Here is a 15,103-nt window from a genome sequence, read left to right as displayed (position 1 = left end):
CACATGCCTCTCTGAAATATACCTTCAACAACAAAACCAAGTAGAAAGTTAACAAAGTTCTTACCAAAGTCAGCATGCTAAGGGTCAAAAATGGCAAGTGATTAATTTAAAACATGTCCATTTGCTCCAGAGAGAGAGAGAGAGAGAGAGAGATGGTTTTGCTTTTATTAGTCAATGGGAGGTGGTTGTTTTTTTAAAATGAATGTTTTCTTCGATTCTAGTTTTAAATGTATATTCAATGGAAATTTTGAACAGTGTCATTTTGTTGTTAGAAATGCCTGTTAATTTAAGCACAATGAGTACACATGGCCTTAACAGTATGGACCTGTGTGTGTTTACTCAGTAACACTGGACTACAACTCCCATCATCCTTGACCAATGGCTGTGCTTGCTGGGCCTGATGGGAACTGGAATCCCACAACTGGAGACGCCACAAGCTAACCACATGCACCCGAGTGTTACTTATTTTTACTCTGTTTTATTGTATATCCTGTTGGGACGTGGGTGGCGATGTGGGTTAAACCTCCAAAAGGATAATCAATTACTGTTAGAACAAAGGGATGCGGGTGGCGCTGTGGGTTAAACCACAGAGCATAGGACTTGCCGATCAGAAGGTCGGCGGTTTGAATCCCTGCGACGGGGTGAGCTCCTGTATCTCGGTCCCTGCTCCTTCCAACCTAGCAGTTCGAAAGCACATCAAAGTGCAAGTAGACAAATAGGTACCGCTCCGGCGGGAAGGTAAACGGCGTTTCCGTGCGTTGCTCTGGTTTGCCAGAAGCGGCTTAGTCATGCTGGCCACATGACCTGGAAGCTGTACGCCAGCTCCCTTGGCCAATAAAGCGAGATGAGCGCCGCAACCCCAGAGTCGGCCACCACTGGACCTAATGGTCAGGGGTCCCTTTACCTATTGTATATCCTGCCCTTCCTCCTGAACTAGCCCAGGGCAACTGTAAGTGTGCTTAGGATTTCAGCCTCAGTTAAAGCAAAACGGATATTAGCTCCCTAGTGTGCGTTGCATTTTTTTATATCCCGTCTTGAAACACTTGCCCACATGACTCTCTCTTGTATTCTTCCTTCATTTTTAAGCAACCAAGCCCTAACCGAAGAGAGGACAGGCCTGTGAGTTTCTATCAGCTAGGATCGAGCCAGCTTCAGCCTAACGTGGCATCTTTGGCTAGAGATGCTGCCAATATAGCCAAGGACAAGCAAAGAGGGTTTATGCCGAGCCTCTTGCAGAACGAGACCTATGGAGCCATACTCAGTAGCAGCCCACCTCCTTCGCAGCCCGCAGCGCCAGTCACAAGCGCACCTCCTTTGCCCCCCAGGAATATTGGGAAAGGTAACTAACACTTTGCAGGAGGTGGAGTTCAAGAGTTTTCTTTCTCTCTCTCTTGGAGATTTTAGCTTGACGGTTGTTTTCTCCAGGTAGGTATATTGAAACTATAAATTGCTGCGCGATGGGAGGGCGGAGTGTCCCTCCTCCTCTTCCTCCTTTTCTTTCAAATTGGGATGAATCTGCACTTTCTATTTTGGACATTCACAGTGCAGAGGTGGGAGGAAAAAGGAAGGAAAAGAATCCCATAATCAAATGACTGGTTCTCGGGGACACAATGTCTCAGGGTGCAATCCTATGCTAAAGTTACACCAGCTGAGTAGCAGCTTTAGCAGAAAGTCCCACTGTGCCAGATATGCTGCTACTGCGATAAAAGATGCTGGTGGAGTACCTCGGATATACTGGCAGAATGACTGGAATGAGGCCGAGTTGTGGGCAGCACATTTGCAACGATACCCTCGATTGCTTTGATCCACGCCCCTGTCAAAAGCACAGCCTTGCACCAACAGGAGATGCCCTTCTTGACTTCAAATTAAAATGGAGGTGGGAGTAAAAATGGCTGCCACTTTGCAGACGATTAGCTCACTCATGCTGCTATGACAGAGCATAGTTTCTGTGCCGTAGGGTATGGTCCAATCACAGCACACCGCCGCCAGTTTATAAACGGGGCTGCCGTCACTGAGCTGATGGGTCACGTGGAACGGGGCCCCTATAGAACTCTGGTGAGCAGACGCAGAGCACCAGGGCACTTTGTGTGCAACGCAAGCGCTCGGCGGAAGACTGCTTGCCCTCTTGACACTCGTGGGAATTTGAGCCCATTGTTAACACTTCTCCACCTTTGCAAGTACCTCATTCCAGGCACAAACACCCAGCACTGAACTCCACTCCCAACAGTTAGGGGGTACCTAGGCAGTGCACCCCACAAGCCTGCTGGGAAACTCCTGGCACAGCTGTCCTATTGGTGCTGGGGAGAAGGTCACGTGGGTTGCCCCACGGGAGTGGGTAGACACCAGAACGGCAAGTTTGCTCAGGCAGGAGGTTGGACTAGATGACTCTCGAGGTCCCTCCCAGTTCTTCTACAATTCTTTTGGCCCATTTGTTTCTCCTCCTGATTGGCTCATGGCGTGCTGAGGATAGAACCATTTATCATTTCTTAGTGTGGAGTTATACCCTGGATTGAAACTAGGGACTTTCAGCATGTAAAACCTGAGCTGTTACACCCAACTAGGGCTTGTTCCTGGTGATTGCCCCGTGATGTGTCTGTTTCCTGTTTCCTGCAGCAGCTAAGTAGTCAGGGAACTGCTGTGTGGTGGTTGCAGGGTGGCTTTCCTGCTTCCCAACTAGTCCTGGTGACTTCTGCTTCCGGTGTGTGTCTGCAGCTGCCCTAGTGGCATGCTCTGGTTCCCTGCTTGGCTGGGGAGATTTTCCCTGTGTGGGACTTGAACCCTTGTCCCAAGAGGAGTGTATATGCTCTATGGACTCCCAACTGTCTGCTTCCCCCTTTGTGCAGTTTTCTCCAAATTCGTGGCTGTGAGGGGTGCTGAAGGGGATTCATCCAGTGCTGTGCCATGTGTGGATGTGTTTTGTCGGTGCAATGGGACCTCCATGTCCACCACACCACCCCATCCCAGATCAGGTCCAGGTTCCCCCAACCCTCCTGTGATGATTGTGAGGGTGGAGGGGACAGGAGAGAAAGCAGTAACTCTTCTTGTGCTCATGAAAGTTGATTGCACCAGTGGAGCTGTAGTGTTGGATACAGCCCTCTGTCTTAAGGGTTGCTTGGGGTTTAGCTATAGCAGTGTTATTGCTAGCTGTGCCTCTGGAATTTATGGGCTAGGGCATGGCCTTGCATGTTTTGTGCAGTTTGGGGCACAGGGGCGTGTCCTGATCATCATATGTTCGTTGGCTCTCTTTGTGTGGGTGTCAGCAGCAGCATAGTCTCATGAATGATTGCTACTAGGGCAATCATTACCAATCCAGCGAGAACATGCATTGCATAGGGCAGCCATTCTGTCAGTGTAATGGTGGTGGTATATCTCCGTTCCTGTCCCATTGTCAGTATAGGATTGCTGTGCCTATCTAGAGATGAAGATAGGAGTCCTATAAGAAACACTGCCAGAGCTGAATTTCCTTTCACAGACGACAGCTGTGATTGAAATTGGTGTCTAAGAACACACAGGTGTGTAGACACGCTTTAAATCCATGATTAGTATATTCCCTCCCACTCCTTCGCCTGTTGGTCTTGGCATCATAGGTCCTGCAAGAGAGGGCACTTACGATTCATGGTCCTATAGTTATTGGGGACAAAAATATGTATTAAATATTCCTTTGTTCGGGTTGAATGGCTTAAAAAGATGGAGTCACACAGCACGTGTCGCAAACAGATTATTGTTTTTATTCTCCTGAAGTCCTATTGACGTATTCAGGATTATATGACTGTCTGAGTTGCAAGAGTGGAGCCAGGTACATTTGCCATGTGTGCATCCCATCCCCCCATCCCGCCCCTAAAGCTGTCCACATGCATAGCATTTATGCTATGGGGCAGCTGAATGTGAGTAGGCTGAGCTGAATGGGCCCTGAGTGTTCAGGGTGCAGGGTGACGGCCTGCACATGTTTGTCAGGCAGCTCCGCTGTAGACATGCCCCCAATTTGTGGGCAGCTTGGGGGGCTCTGTTGTGGGATGAAGCAGCCAGGAGGGGGTGAGGTGACCCCACTGTCTCCCTGCACACAGTTAAGAGTGGTGTGGTCGGTTGTACCCAAATAAGGCCCTGGTGGCTTTCATAAATAATGTGCTGTCTGGCTAAACGCTTCCTTTCGGCAAGTGTGGCTGCAGGCCTTGCTTCTTCATCAACTAACAAAAACTTTGCAATCTTCTTTCCTATTACAATTGCTTTAAAAAAAACAACAAAAAATCTGCCACTGTTCATCTGCAAACTACGATTTATTACTGTTCAAAGAGATTTATGTCTTGCCATATGCTTTATTGTGGGACGCAGGTGGTGCTGTGGAATAAACCACTGAGCCTCTTGGGCTTGCCAGTCAGAAGTCTGCGGTTCGAATCCCCGCGACGGGGTGAGCTCCCGTTGCTCAGTCCCTGCTCCTGCCAACCTAGCAGTTCGAAAGCAAGTCAAAGTGCAAGTAGATAAATAGGTACCGCTCCGGCGGGAAGGTAAACGGCGTTTCCGTGCGCTGCTCTGGTTCGCCAGAAGCGGCTTAGTCATGCTGGTCACATGGCCCGGAAGCTGTACGCCAGCTCCCTCGGCCAATAAAGCGAGATGAGCGCTGCAACCCCAGAGTCATCCACGACTGGACCTAATGGTCAGGGGTCCCTTTACCTTTATATGCTTTATTAGGATTCCACACACACACACACGTTGTTAAACCTTCTGTGGATAAAGACCTCCTGGACAGAAATAGCAGTGACCGTCTCTGCCCATTTTGCTTCCCCTGCCAACATGCCCCTTGCCTCAACTGCTGTGTGGCATACCTGGAACGCCGCTTGCTACCACAGGCAAAAGAGAAGGGCAGATGACAGGAAGTGGAAGCTAACAGGTAGAATAGCCACCACAGCCTTATCTTGCCCCACTGCATCAGGAAATTATTAGCCCATTGTCTGGGATAAGAGGAGACAAGCCTGTTTCTTACCACCAGCCTATTTTACCAACTCCTGCTGCTGAATTTTGGGAGCACCACATTTCCTGTTTTGTGCAAAGTGATGTCCACAACAACATCCACACCTAATTAGTTTCTCCTTCCCAATTGTACTATTTTTTTTTAGTAAAATCTTAATAGGCTTAGCCTTGTATGGCAGGAGCCAAGCAGCTGCAATGGGGGGGGGAGGGCGCTTTATGCATCAATTGATGTGCGCCCCATTGAAAAGTATTGTTCTGAGATGATGCAAAAGCCTTCTGTCTGATGATTGGTCCATTTCAGCTCATTCACTCGTGCTTATCCTGTGATAGCCTAGTCACCAAGTGATGAAACACTCAGGTGTGAACAAGTCCTTAGAAATGACCCAGTCCTTGTGCAGAAGTACGTGTGCCTCTGGCTCACAGCCAGTCAGTCCACTTGAGAAAAAGGTGCTGTTTTCTCATCGCTTCTCAGCCAGCAGTGATTATGATAATGATACAGTGTTTTCCTTTCTTTTTAGTTCAGTCTTCATTTCTTGGCAGTGCTGTTCAGACAACTCCTTCATCGAACACACTGTGGAAGACAAATTCTTTAGGAATGGAAAGCATAAGCAGGCAAAGGTCTTCATCCGATCCACCAACTGTCCATCCCCCTGTTCCGCCATTGCGTGTAACATCTACAAGTATGTTTGCCCTTTTCCACTGCTTCCTTTGTTTTTGCTGCATCTAATCACGGTTGGCCTCAACTTCCCATTCCACAACTCATGTTTCTTCCTCACTGGTGGATGTAGTTTTGAGCCTGCTGCTTTTCCATCTGGCTTTTTCAACATGCTGTTTGTTAAGACTTCCTGCGACACACTGTTGAGGAATGGATATTTCAGATTAGTTTTGCAAGGAATTCAGGTTGTTCCCTGAACTTTTAGGAAGTTTCTTTAAAAAGATGAAAAGATTGTGGTTTTAACGTTCCTTGTTCCTCTATTAATGGTTACTTCTGAAGGCATATTACAGATGCACGACTAAAAGTGTGACTTAAAATTACCTACTCATGTTAAACCACCTCTCATGAAGATTAGCCTCACTGCCAGTACAAGTACCTCATAGCAGGTAGGCTACTGTTGGCTCCAGTTTTAATCTATGAGTTAGCCAGAGCCTCCCACTGCATTGTTTATGTTCAGACATAATTATAAACTCTAGTTTATCATTAAGCCAGTGAGCCTCAAACTTCTGCACTCTCCCATCTTGTGGGAGAAGAAAAGTAGAAGCTTTTGCTTCGGTTTTTGACTAACCACAGTTTGACGATCTGAGCCCAGGCAAACTGTGGTTAGGTCTTAACTGTGGTTTAATGAATCAAACCAACTTCATAAGTTTGCTCATTTAATTAAACCATAGTTAAAACTAACCCAGTTTGTCCAGGCTCTCACAATACAATACAGCATGTGTCCAGGCAGAAATAAGCACTGTTCAGTTCAGTGTGGGGCTTACTCCCAGAAACGTGTATAGGATTGCAGCTTCATTGTGTCTTGAGCCTTAGTTTTTGAAGGACTGGCTTACACTTTAGAAATTACAAAGTTAGGTAGCAATAATATTGTTTGTAGGAATTGTATCGAACATTCCAGCATTCACCATCATCGTATTGCACATTCATTTTTATATATATAGATATACTCTCTTCAGCACCACCTCCCGTTGCGAAGACAGCCAGTGTTCTTGAAGCTTTGAGCCAGCAGTCAAAACAGCCAGTGGTGCCACAGTCCAAGCCTACTCCGCCGCCGCTTCCTCCCCAGCCTCCAAGTAGAATTTCTCAGAAAAAGCCTGCTTCTGGGTAATGTGTCGCCTTTTCTTCCTAAAAGATCTGCAGGTTGCTGAAAGATAGTGCGCTCACCTTGTTGCCTGGTTATGGCAGTCCATGTTTCGTTGCACTTGTACAGAAATGTCATTTGCGCTTCCTTATTTAATAGAGGAGGGATGCGGGTGGCGCTGTGGGTAAAACCTCAGCGCCTAGGACTTGCCGATCGTCAGGTCGGCGGTTCAAATCCCCGCGGCGGGGTGCGCTCCCGTCGCTCAGTCCCAGCGCCTGCCAACCTAGCAGTTCGAAAGCACCCCTGGGTGCAAGTAGATAAATAGGGACCGCTTACTAGCGGGAAGGTAAACGGCGTTCCGTGTGCAGCTCTGGCTCGCCAGATGCAGCTTGTCATGCTGGCCACGTGACCCGGATGCCATTTAAGAGTGCTACTTTGATAACCTGAAGCAACATAGCAATTGCTGATCGTGCTGTCAGGGCAAGGGCAAGAATTTCAGTTTGCCAGATAGAATTATTGTCCCTCTCCTCCCTGCCCGCTCTGCACTCTTCTGGGTGTTCTTCAGATCCTCTTCACAATTCATTGTGGGGGGTGGGGCGTGCAGGGTGTGTATGTGTGTGCAAGCCCTGTTGCACAAGTAGAAGTCCTTGCACGGGACTCATTAACTGAATCCCATTCTGATTATTGTTTCAAAAAGTAAATTAGACACAGCAAATTGCAGACGTGATGGCGAGCAGTCATGTTTGGTTTTGTCCTGAACAGGGCTGACAGGTCGGCCAAGAGTAAAGGACCTGGATCTCTGCAGCAATCTTCTGGTGATTATTATTATTATTATTATTATTATATCCTAATTTTAATTTAGCTGCTTTAGTAGCAACTGTTGGCCCTGTTGAGAGGTTTATTTGGGAGGTAATAAAACCTAACCACAATGACTTTGCTGTATTTTCTTTTTTAAAATTTGTTTGAGAATATAGGAAGCTGTTTAATACTGAGTCAGACCATTGGTCCATCTAGGTCAGTGCTGTCTACACTGATCGGCAGCAGCTGTCCAGGATATCAGACAGGGGACATTGCCAGTCCTTTACCTGGAGATACCTGGGATTGAACCTGGCACCTTCTGTTTGTGTAGATTGTACCCTTGGTTCTGACACAACTGACCTACAGCTGATGGGACTTAGTGCAAAAAGTGATCGTTTTTGGGAAACCACAAACAATGGCTTGGTACATTAGAGAGAAGTAGCACAGTCTGTTATCTAAAAACAGAGCTTTCTAAGAGCCACTTTTAACTGAAAATATTTGCTTTATTTTTAATAACAGGAGAGTCTTCATCTTCGTCTGCATCCGAGATTTCTGGATCCCAAGTTGTCCCTTCTGCAAACATCCAACCTCCAGCTCCAATGCCAAGGAAGTCTCAAATAGTAAGTCGTCAAGAATCTAGGTCAATCTCTTTTGTGTTTGGCAGCTCTTCACGTTGGGAATAAAGGCACTGTGTGGAATCTGACGGTTCCAAAAGGGGTGAGCAACTTCTTCAGATTACACGGGTCCTTTTATAGTCCTTCTTAGAAACGAGTTTGTGTGGCGTAGCTGTAAACAAGCAACAACTTTTGTTGGGTGAGCTGCAAATACGGTTCACTTAGGCGTCCCTTGTACACTGGGCCCTTTCAGGTAACCTAGTTTCATTTGATTCCTAACTACAAAGGTCAATCCATAATATTTGTTTGCGTATGTGTGAAAGAGAGAATGGGGCGGGGGGGGGGGAGAATATAGAATGAGCTAAAGAGCTTTAGCTAAAAAGATCTTGGTAAATCATCTTAGCTGAAGCTTTAGTACAGGCCTCAGCTAAAGGACATTAGCCAGATGAATTCAGCTTTAAACCAAGTCCGCTAAATAACCTACGAGCAGTACGATCCTGTGCATGTCTACTCATACTTAAGCGCCATTGACTTCAGAATAACAAGTGTGTATATGAGATTGCAGGCTAAGTAACCCATTCCGCCTTTTGCTAAGGTTTCTAAATTTACCATGGAAACAAGCCACATTAGAAGGTAGAATCCAGCTGGTGCTCTTGGTACCAGCCGTCTTCAAACAGTTGCCCTCCAGATATTTTGGACTGCAACTTCCATTAGCCCTGGCTACCAGTGTGGCCAATACTAAGGGATGATGAAGATTTGGAGTCCCAAACTTCTGGAAGGTACCAGGTTGGGGAAGGCTGCCTTGTGCTCCCAGGAGAGCTTTTGATCCAGTAACCAGTGGAATAAAAGGAGAGGCAGGTGTTTTTTTTTTGCGAATTCCTGCTGTCCCTTGCAGGATCCACTGCCCCTTAAAAAATTGGCTCCAGGGGAATTTGCGAAAATCACCTCCCTCCTCCTCCTCCTGCTGGCAGAGGCATTTGCCAGATCACAAAATTAATGTGAGTTAATTTTTTATTGCCATTGTAAGCTGACCAGAAAATTTATCTGGACATAAATATGGTAGGTAATAAAACAAATACTGCGGGCTGAAAATTCCATGAATTTCTGGTTATTATTCCATGGGGGTTGCATTATTTCAAGAAGATTGAATGGCGCCATTAAAGAATATTCTAGAAGGTGGATGTTCTCCCAGATGCCTCGTGCTAGCTTCCTTGTGTCATTCTTATTTCCCAAACAATTTAATCTGCTGGCATCTCAGGGGTTAATGTAACGAGTCTTGGCCTTAACATCTTGTCACTGCTTTGAAAAGATCGAGCGCCAAATGAATTGAGAGCGCACGATGCCTTGTTGGAAAGGTCCTACATGTCTGCTCCGCTGTGCATCGATGTTCAGGGAGCTGTTTGTACATGTAATGAAATGCCTGTTTGCGATAGCATGCCCTTGCTGGATGCTCTTAATGTGTATTAAAACCCAAAGCGGGACCTCCAGATTAATTGTTCTGAAAGTCAAAAGCACCGAGTGCAGCTTCGCAGGTTATTTTGCTGCATGTATTAATTAAGTGGTGGCGCACAAGGGAGCCCCTTTGTAATTTGTGAATAGCAAAGCATGATAAGTATTTTAGATCAGACACATATATTGGGATGATTTTAAACATGTGTGCATATTTGTACGGAAATTTTTGTAGGGGGGCAGGTTGCTGTTCAGACATGCTTTGCATGCAGCAGGTGATAGGTACAATCTCCAGGTAGGGCCAGGAGACACCTCAGTCTGAAACCCTGGAGAACTGCTGTCTGTCAGTGTACTAAGCTAAATGGATCAATTATCTGACTTCCTATTTTCTGCTACCTGAGCTTCTTGTAGACGAAAAGTGGTGAACTGCTATCCTCTCACTGCAGCTAATGGTATTTTCTGTTTTACTTGGCTTATGTTTCCAACACGTTGCTCTTCTCTGTATTGCAGTCAAAAACAAAGCCCAAGAGAGTAAAAGCCATTTATAACTGCGTCGCTGATAATCCAGATGAGCTTACATTTTCGGAGGGCGATATCATTATAGTTGATGGTGAGGAAGATCAGGAGTGGTGGGTAAGTATTTATTAGCTTAATCATGCCAAGGGCTATAGTGTGTGTGTCATGTGTGTACACACACACACACGTACGTACGTTGGTGGGAACTTCTCTCTTAACAATCAGCAGAACTGAATCCCTGACTGAAGTACTAGTCAGTTATTTTCAGAGGTATCCACTGAAAGCAATATTGAGGAGCAGCGTTATTTCAGTTGAATTTGAAGCATACAGATTTTTGAAACTCATCCTTTCTGCAGAAACACATATGGTTAAAAAAGAATATTGCAAAACACCGCTGTTTCAGAAAACCCAGTTTGTTATCTATAATGTATACAGTCCCTTCCTCTTAAGCCAGGATCCAAAGAATTGCACAACTAGTTTTGCATATTAAAGGTTTGTTTTTTCTCAAATAGGAGCTCCTTGCTCCCTGTGTCAATTTTTTTTGAAACTAAGCGAACTTCAAAACAGAGAATAAATATATATGTCTTCCCCTTATTATTGTCTTGTGTCATATGCCACTTGGGCCTCTTAAGGAAGATCAATCAATCAGTTTATTACAGTCAAGACCAGTAGTTCTTAGGAAATATCATTCCACTGAAAATAATCGAACTTTGAATTTGCATCCTTTTGGTGAAAATTTGAAGGAAATAATAATAAACCTTTGTTTTTAAATGAAAGATTGCATGTTTTCTTACCGTCTATTCTTTATTTTGTTTCAGCCTATCCTCTGAATAACTAGTTTGCACATAAAAGCAGCATTGTCTGGTTTTTATTGATTAATAATAAAGAAACTACAGTTGTACCTCGGAAGTCGAACAGAATCCGTTCCGGAAGTCCATTCGACTTCTGAATCGTTTGACATCCAAAGCGTGGCTTCTGATTGGCTGCTGGAAGCTCCTGCAGCCAATCGGAAGCCCCATCAGACATTAGGCTTCCGAAAGAACGTTCGAAAACTAGAACACTCATTTCCGGTTTTTGATCATTCGGGAGCCAAAACGTTTGACTCCCAAGGCGTTCAACTATATAGCTTTTTTCCTTTATTACTAAAGACTTGTTTGTTTGGGGGGACAATTGCACATGGTTGCAACTAGTACAGTGGAGGGCAACTTTCAGTGACCCCTAATTGGATAGAGACAAGCTTCACCCTTTTAATTCTTAAAAATGTTCTGTCTTTTCCAGATTGGGCATATTGATGGAGATCCCAACCACAAAGGAGCTTTCCCTGTATCATTTGTGCACTTTATTGTTGATTAAACTGCTCGTTGCAGGTGGAGAGACTCTGCATTTCCAGGTATCACTGGAGCTCTCTGCCCGGAATTAGATGCTTCACCAGGATACTTCATGAATGTCACACCACTGTGGACTCTTTGTTGTGGCAACTTAAGGTTTTTGAATCGTCCAAGGAAGATTTACTTTGTAGTAGGCAGATCCACTTGAACTACTTTCATTGTGAATTCTGGAAGACCATAAAAAACAAACAAACATTAACGCCAAAAAAATATGTGAAACTGATTTCAAATCTCCCTTTTAGACTTTCTCACTAACCTATGCACCAGAGTTTCTCTCTTCAGCAAATAAGGGAATTTCTGATGCACACCACAGGGTTCAGAATTTTAAAAGTGGGCAGACTAGCAGAGAGATTAATGGCCTGACTGCACTAATATATTACATTTCAGTGCCAATTTCAGGTGCCTCTAATGCATATCTGATCTTTGTTTGCACTCAGTGTCTTTGAGACCTGTCTCAGGACAATGTAGCTGCAGTGAAAACTCAGTTTTAAGAGTGGCAGTTACTTCCACTTTTTACTCAGTACACTACCAAAACATGAGGCTAGAAAATCTACCTATCACAGCTTCCTTGTCCACATCCATTGATTGGCTGTTGAAGAGCTTGGCAGACTTGAGGGTGGAGTACTTGACTACATTGCAAAAGTACATAGAAGCCCTAAAAGAGCACTAAGCAATAACAAAGGGCAGAAGACAGAGGTTTTCAGATTGCTTGTCTCTGGTGCTTGGTGGCTTATGTTTTCAGGCGAGACATAAGCATCATCCTCAAAGGACTGGGCTCTTTCTTCCAGCACAATAATTCTCCTACTGAAGCCTCATTGATTTTGATTGCATTGGGATTTGCTGTAGGCACTCCATATGAGCGATAATTATATACCCGCCAACAACCCTTAGCTGGGCAGAATGCTTTAAAAGGTTTTGCAAAGCTGGAGTCCAACCAGGGACCAAAATCTGTTGCCCGAGCAACGATTAAAGCGATTCAGATCTAACAACCAAACCCTAGCAAATATTTCTCAATAAGCCCCAGTGCATTTTCCTGTGACAGCACTAATGGGGCCCAAACACCTAATGTAGGTGCTAATAGGATCTAATATCCTGTCCCATAGATAAAAGGATGGGAAAAGAATAATCAATTTATGCAGCCAGGAAAGAAGAGTATGCTTGTGTGTCCCTGCCTACTTCTCCTATATCTATGATAAGGAAGACTCAATAAGAGGACGCGGTTCCATGCAGAAGTACATGCTACAGCTCTGTTTATCCCCTCAAGGGAAAAGCTATTGCAAAGTCTCTTTCCCCTGACTTGTTAGGCCAGCTGGGGAAAGCCCCTGAGTCCAAGGGGATGGCGGGGTTCCCTTCTTTCCAGGGAACTATCATGAAATAACACAAGCAGAAACAGAACCTGCCATATATCCAGTTTCTACCATTTTCCCATGTTAGTGAATTGGCTTCAAGGGAAAGGGTAACAGGCTGCCTCCTGTGATCTGTGGGCATAAACTCTAGAAGGAAATGTTGTTTTTCAAGCTGTTCGAAATGCAACATGCTCGCACTTACCCAAAAGGAACAAGTATTTCCATACTTAGATCATGTGAAAACGTTTGTCTAGAAAGGCCCATTAAAGAGATATTTTAATAATTGGATGTAGATATTTACTTTAAACCCCGAACCTGTTTACCTCAAATTTGTAAATATGAGGAATACGAGGTCATACTTTTGTATACAAAATATACATTTAATGTATATTTTATTCTATTCTTAAGTAATCGCTGAGGTAACAAAACCCAAGACAATATTATTGGTAAATAAATGTGGATTACACATTTGCTGAAATTTTTGTTGCAGTTCTTTTATTCGAACACACACAAAAAATGTGTTGTCTAGAATTATTTTTATTTAAAAAACAACAACCACGGTGGCTATGTTCACACCTAAGACTATTGTCATAGGACAATGTAGTAGGGTATTCATCCAACACCCTCTGTATTAAGGTACACACTTCTGTCTTGCAAGCAATTCCTTATTTCTTTGCAGGTGCACACTGTGTACTTCTGTTCCTGAACATGGTAGTTAACACTGTTAATAATTGTGAATAGATTTCATAATTCCAAATTGGTAGACTATTGCAGAATATTACAAAAATGTCCTTTTAATGTTTGTATATTGTGATAATTGTTAACGGTTTTTACTTTGCATATGCTACCGAAACTGTGCACTGGTAGCATAGGATTAGAATATCAACGTCCAGGTCACATTGGCTTTCATCACAAGTTTTGTGACTATTGTATCTCTAGATTTATCAAGAGAACTTTGAATTTCTGACACAGAAATTATGTACATATTGGCTAGCATAGGTTGAAACAGATGGGGGGGACAGGCCAATTGGTATATTTATATTTGGGATGGGATGATGTATCTCAAACTGCCTTGCTAAAGTGGTACATTTGAAGCAACTTGTCAGATCTGGGATGCAAACCAGTGGGCTTATATTAAAACTCACTTTCGTACAAGCTGTTGCATTGCATATGTGGACAAACTGGAATGCTTCAAGATGCTTTTATTGCAAGTTTTAAAGCTAAGTCTGCATATTCAAAGTTCCCACTAAATATATATGTATATTAGGAAACAAAATACTTTGCCACTACAAGTTTATCTGGCTGCTGATGAATTCAGTTTGGCTACTGACACTATTGGTTATGTTTGTATTCCTAGTAAACTAGCAAATAAATTGGCACATTATTTTGCACAATTCACTTATGTACAGTATTTTTTGACACAGAATCTTAGTTAATACCATATGCTTTGGAAGCTTATGTGGCCCTTAAATTTCACATTGGCCAGAATCCAAGGAAATGCACAAAATAGCTGTGTGCACCCAGATGAAAGTAGCGCCTTCTGGCAAACATCTTGTGAAACCCAGGGGATTTTCAACTCTGACATGAATATTCCTAAGGCCTTAGATGTTTAGAGCCCAGCCATAGTGTGTGAGCTTTCAGCTGTTTTGGAAAAATCTTAAATAGTGGCCACTAAAAGATTTTGAGTAAGAGTATTTTTTCACACTACAGTGTGCAGACACTAGGCTTGTAACGTAAGACTGTTTCAAGAGTTCTTTTTTGTTTCCGTGGCACTATTTCACCCAATTAAATAGGAGACATTTTGGATTTTTAGGAATGACAGATGCTAAAATGTTCAGGTCTTCTTTCACAGCTGACAACAGGGGATGATGGTGTTCAACAAACTGTTAGTGAGCATGTAAGATTATTTTTGTTTAAATGTTTAAAAAAGGAGTATAAGATACCTAAAATGCAGTTCAGAATGCTACTTGAGATGTATAATTTTCAACGTGATGGTTTTGATTGTTTAGTTGCAGAGCAACTGTATATATTGTATAACCTAAATCAATTCTTATTTTTAGTGTCTGGATGCAGTGATTTATAATTGGAGCATGATTAATTTCACTTACGTTAAGCCAGTCACTTGACTGGAAAAATAAACAGCTTTGAAGCCTCACCTTGACTTTTTTTATTAATTAAATGTGAAAGCACTTATAGATGAGCCACACTAGAATAAACTGAGTGATTACCGC

General features: G+C 43.7%; 1 protein-coding gene across 5 annotated transcripts in view; it reads left to right on the top strand.

The window, feature by feature from the left end:
• The window catches only part of ASAP2 (ArfGAP with SH3 domain, ankyrin repeat and PH domain 2), a 92,054-nt gene extending 77,027 nt beyond the window's left edge, over positions 1-15,027 (top strand). For 3 of the 5 annotated variants that reach the window (XM_083431561.1, XM_083431562.1, XM_083431563.1), the window contains 7 exons: positions 1,087-1,339; positions 5,484-5,645; positions 6,622-6,784; positions 7,524-7,576; positions 8,079-8,179; positions 10,133-10,255; positions 11,417-15,027. In XM_083431561.1, the coding sequence (XP_083287687.1) occupies positions 1,087-1,339; positions 5,484-5,645; positions 6,622-6,784; positions 7,524-7,576; positions 8,079-8,179; positions 10,133-10,255; positions 11,417-11,491 (930 nt within the window). In that variant the 3' untranslated portion in view covers positions 11,492-15,027. The remainder of the gene's footprint in view (positions 1-1,086; positions 1,340-5,483; positions 5,646-6,621; positions 6,785-7,523; positions 7,577-8,078; positions 8,180-10,132; positions 10,256-11,416) is intronic. The other 2 variants (XM_083431564.1, XM_083431565.1) reach the window with 1 other exon arrangement.
• Positions 15,028-15,103: the final 76 nt, after the last annotated feature.

Source organism: Podarcis tiliguerta (genome assembly GCF_965153285.1).
Source record: "Podarcis tiliguerta genome assembly, chromosome: 3".
In the NCBI taxonomy this organism is placed as follows: domain Eukaryota; kingdom Metazoa; phylum Chordata; class Lepidosauria; order Squamata; family Lacertidae; genus Podarcis; species Podarcis tiliguerta.
Note: the sequence above shows the minus strand (reverse complement) of the source record. Positions and strands in the feature narration are given on the sequence as shown.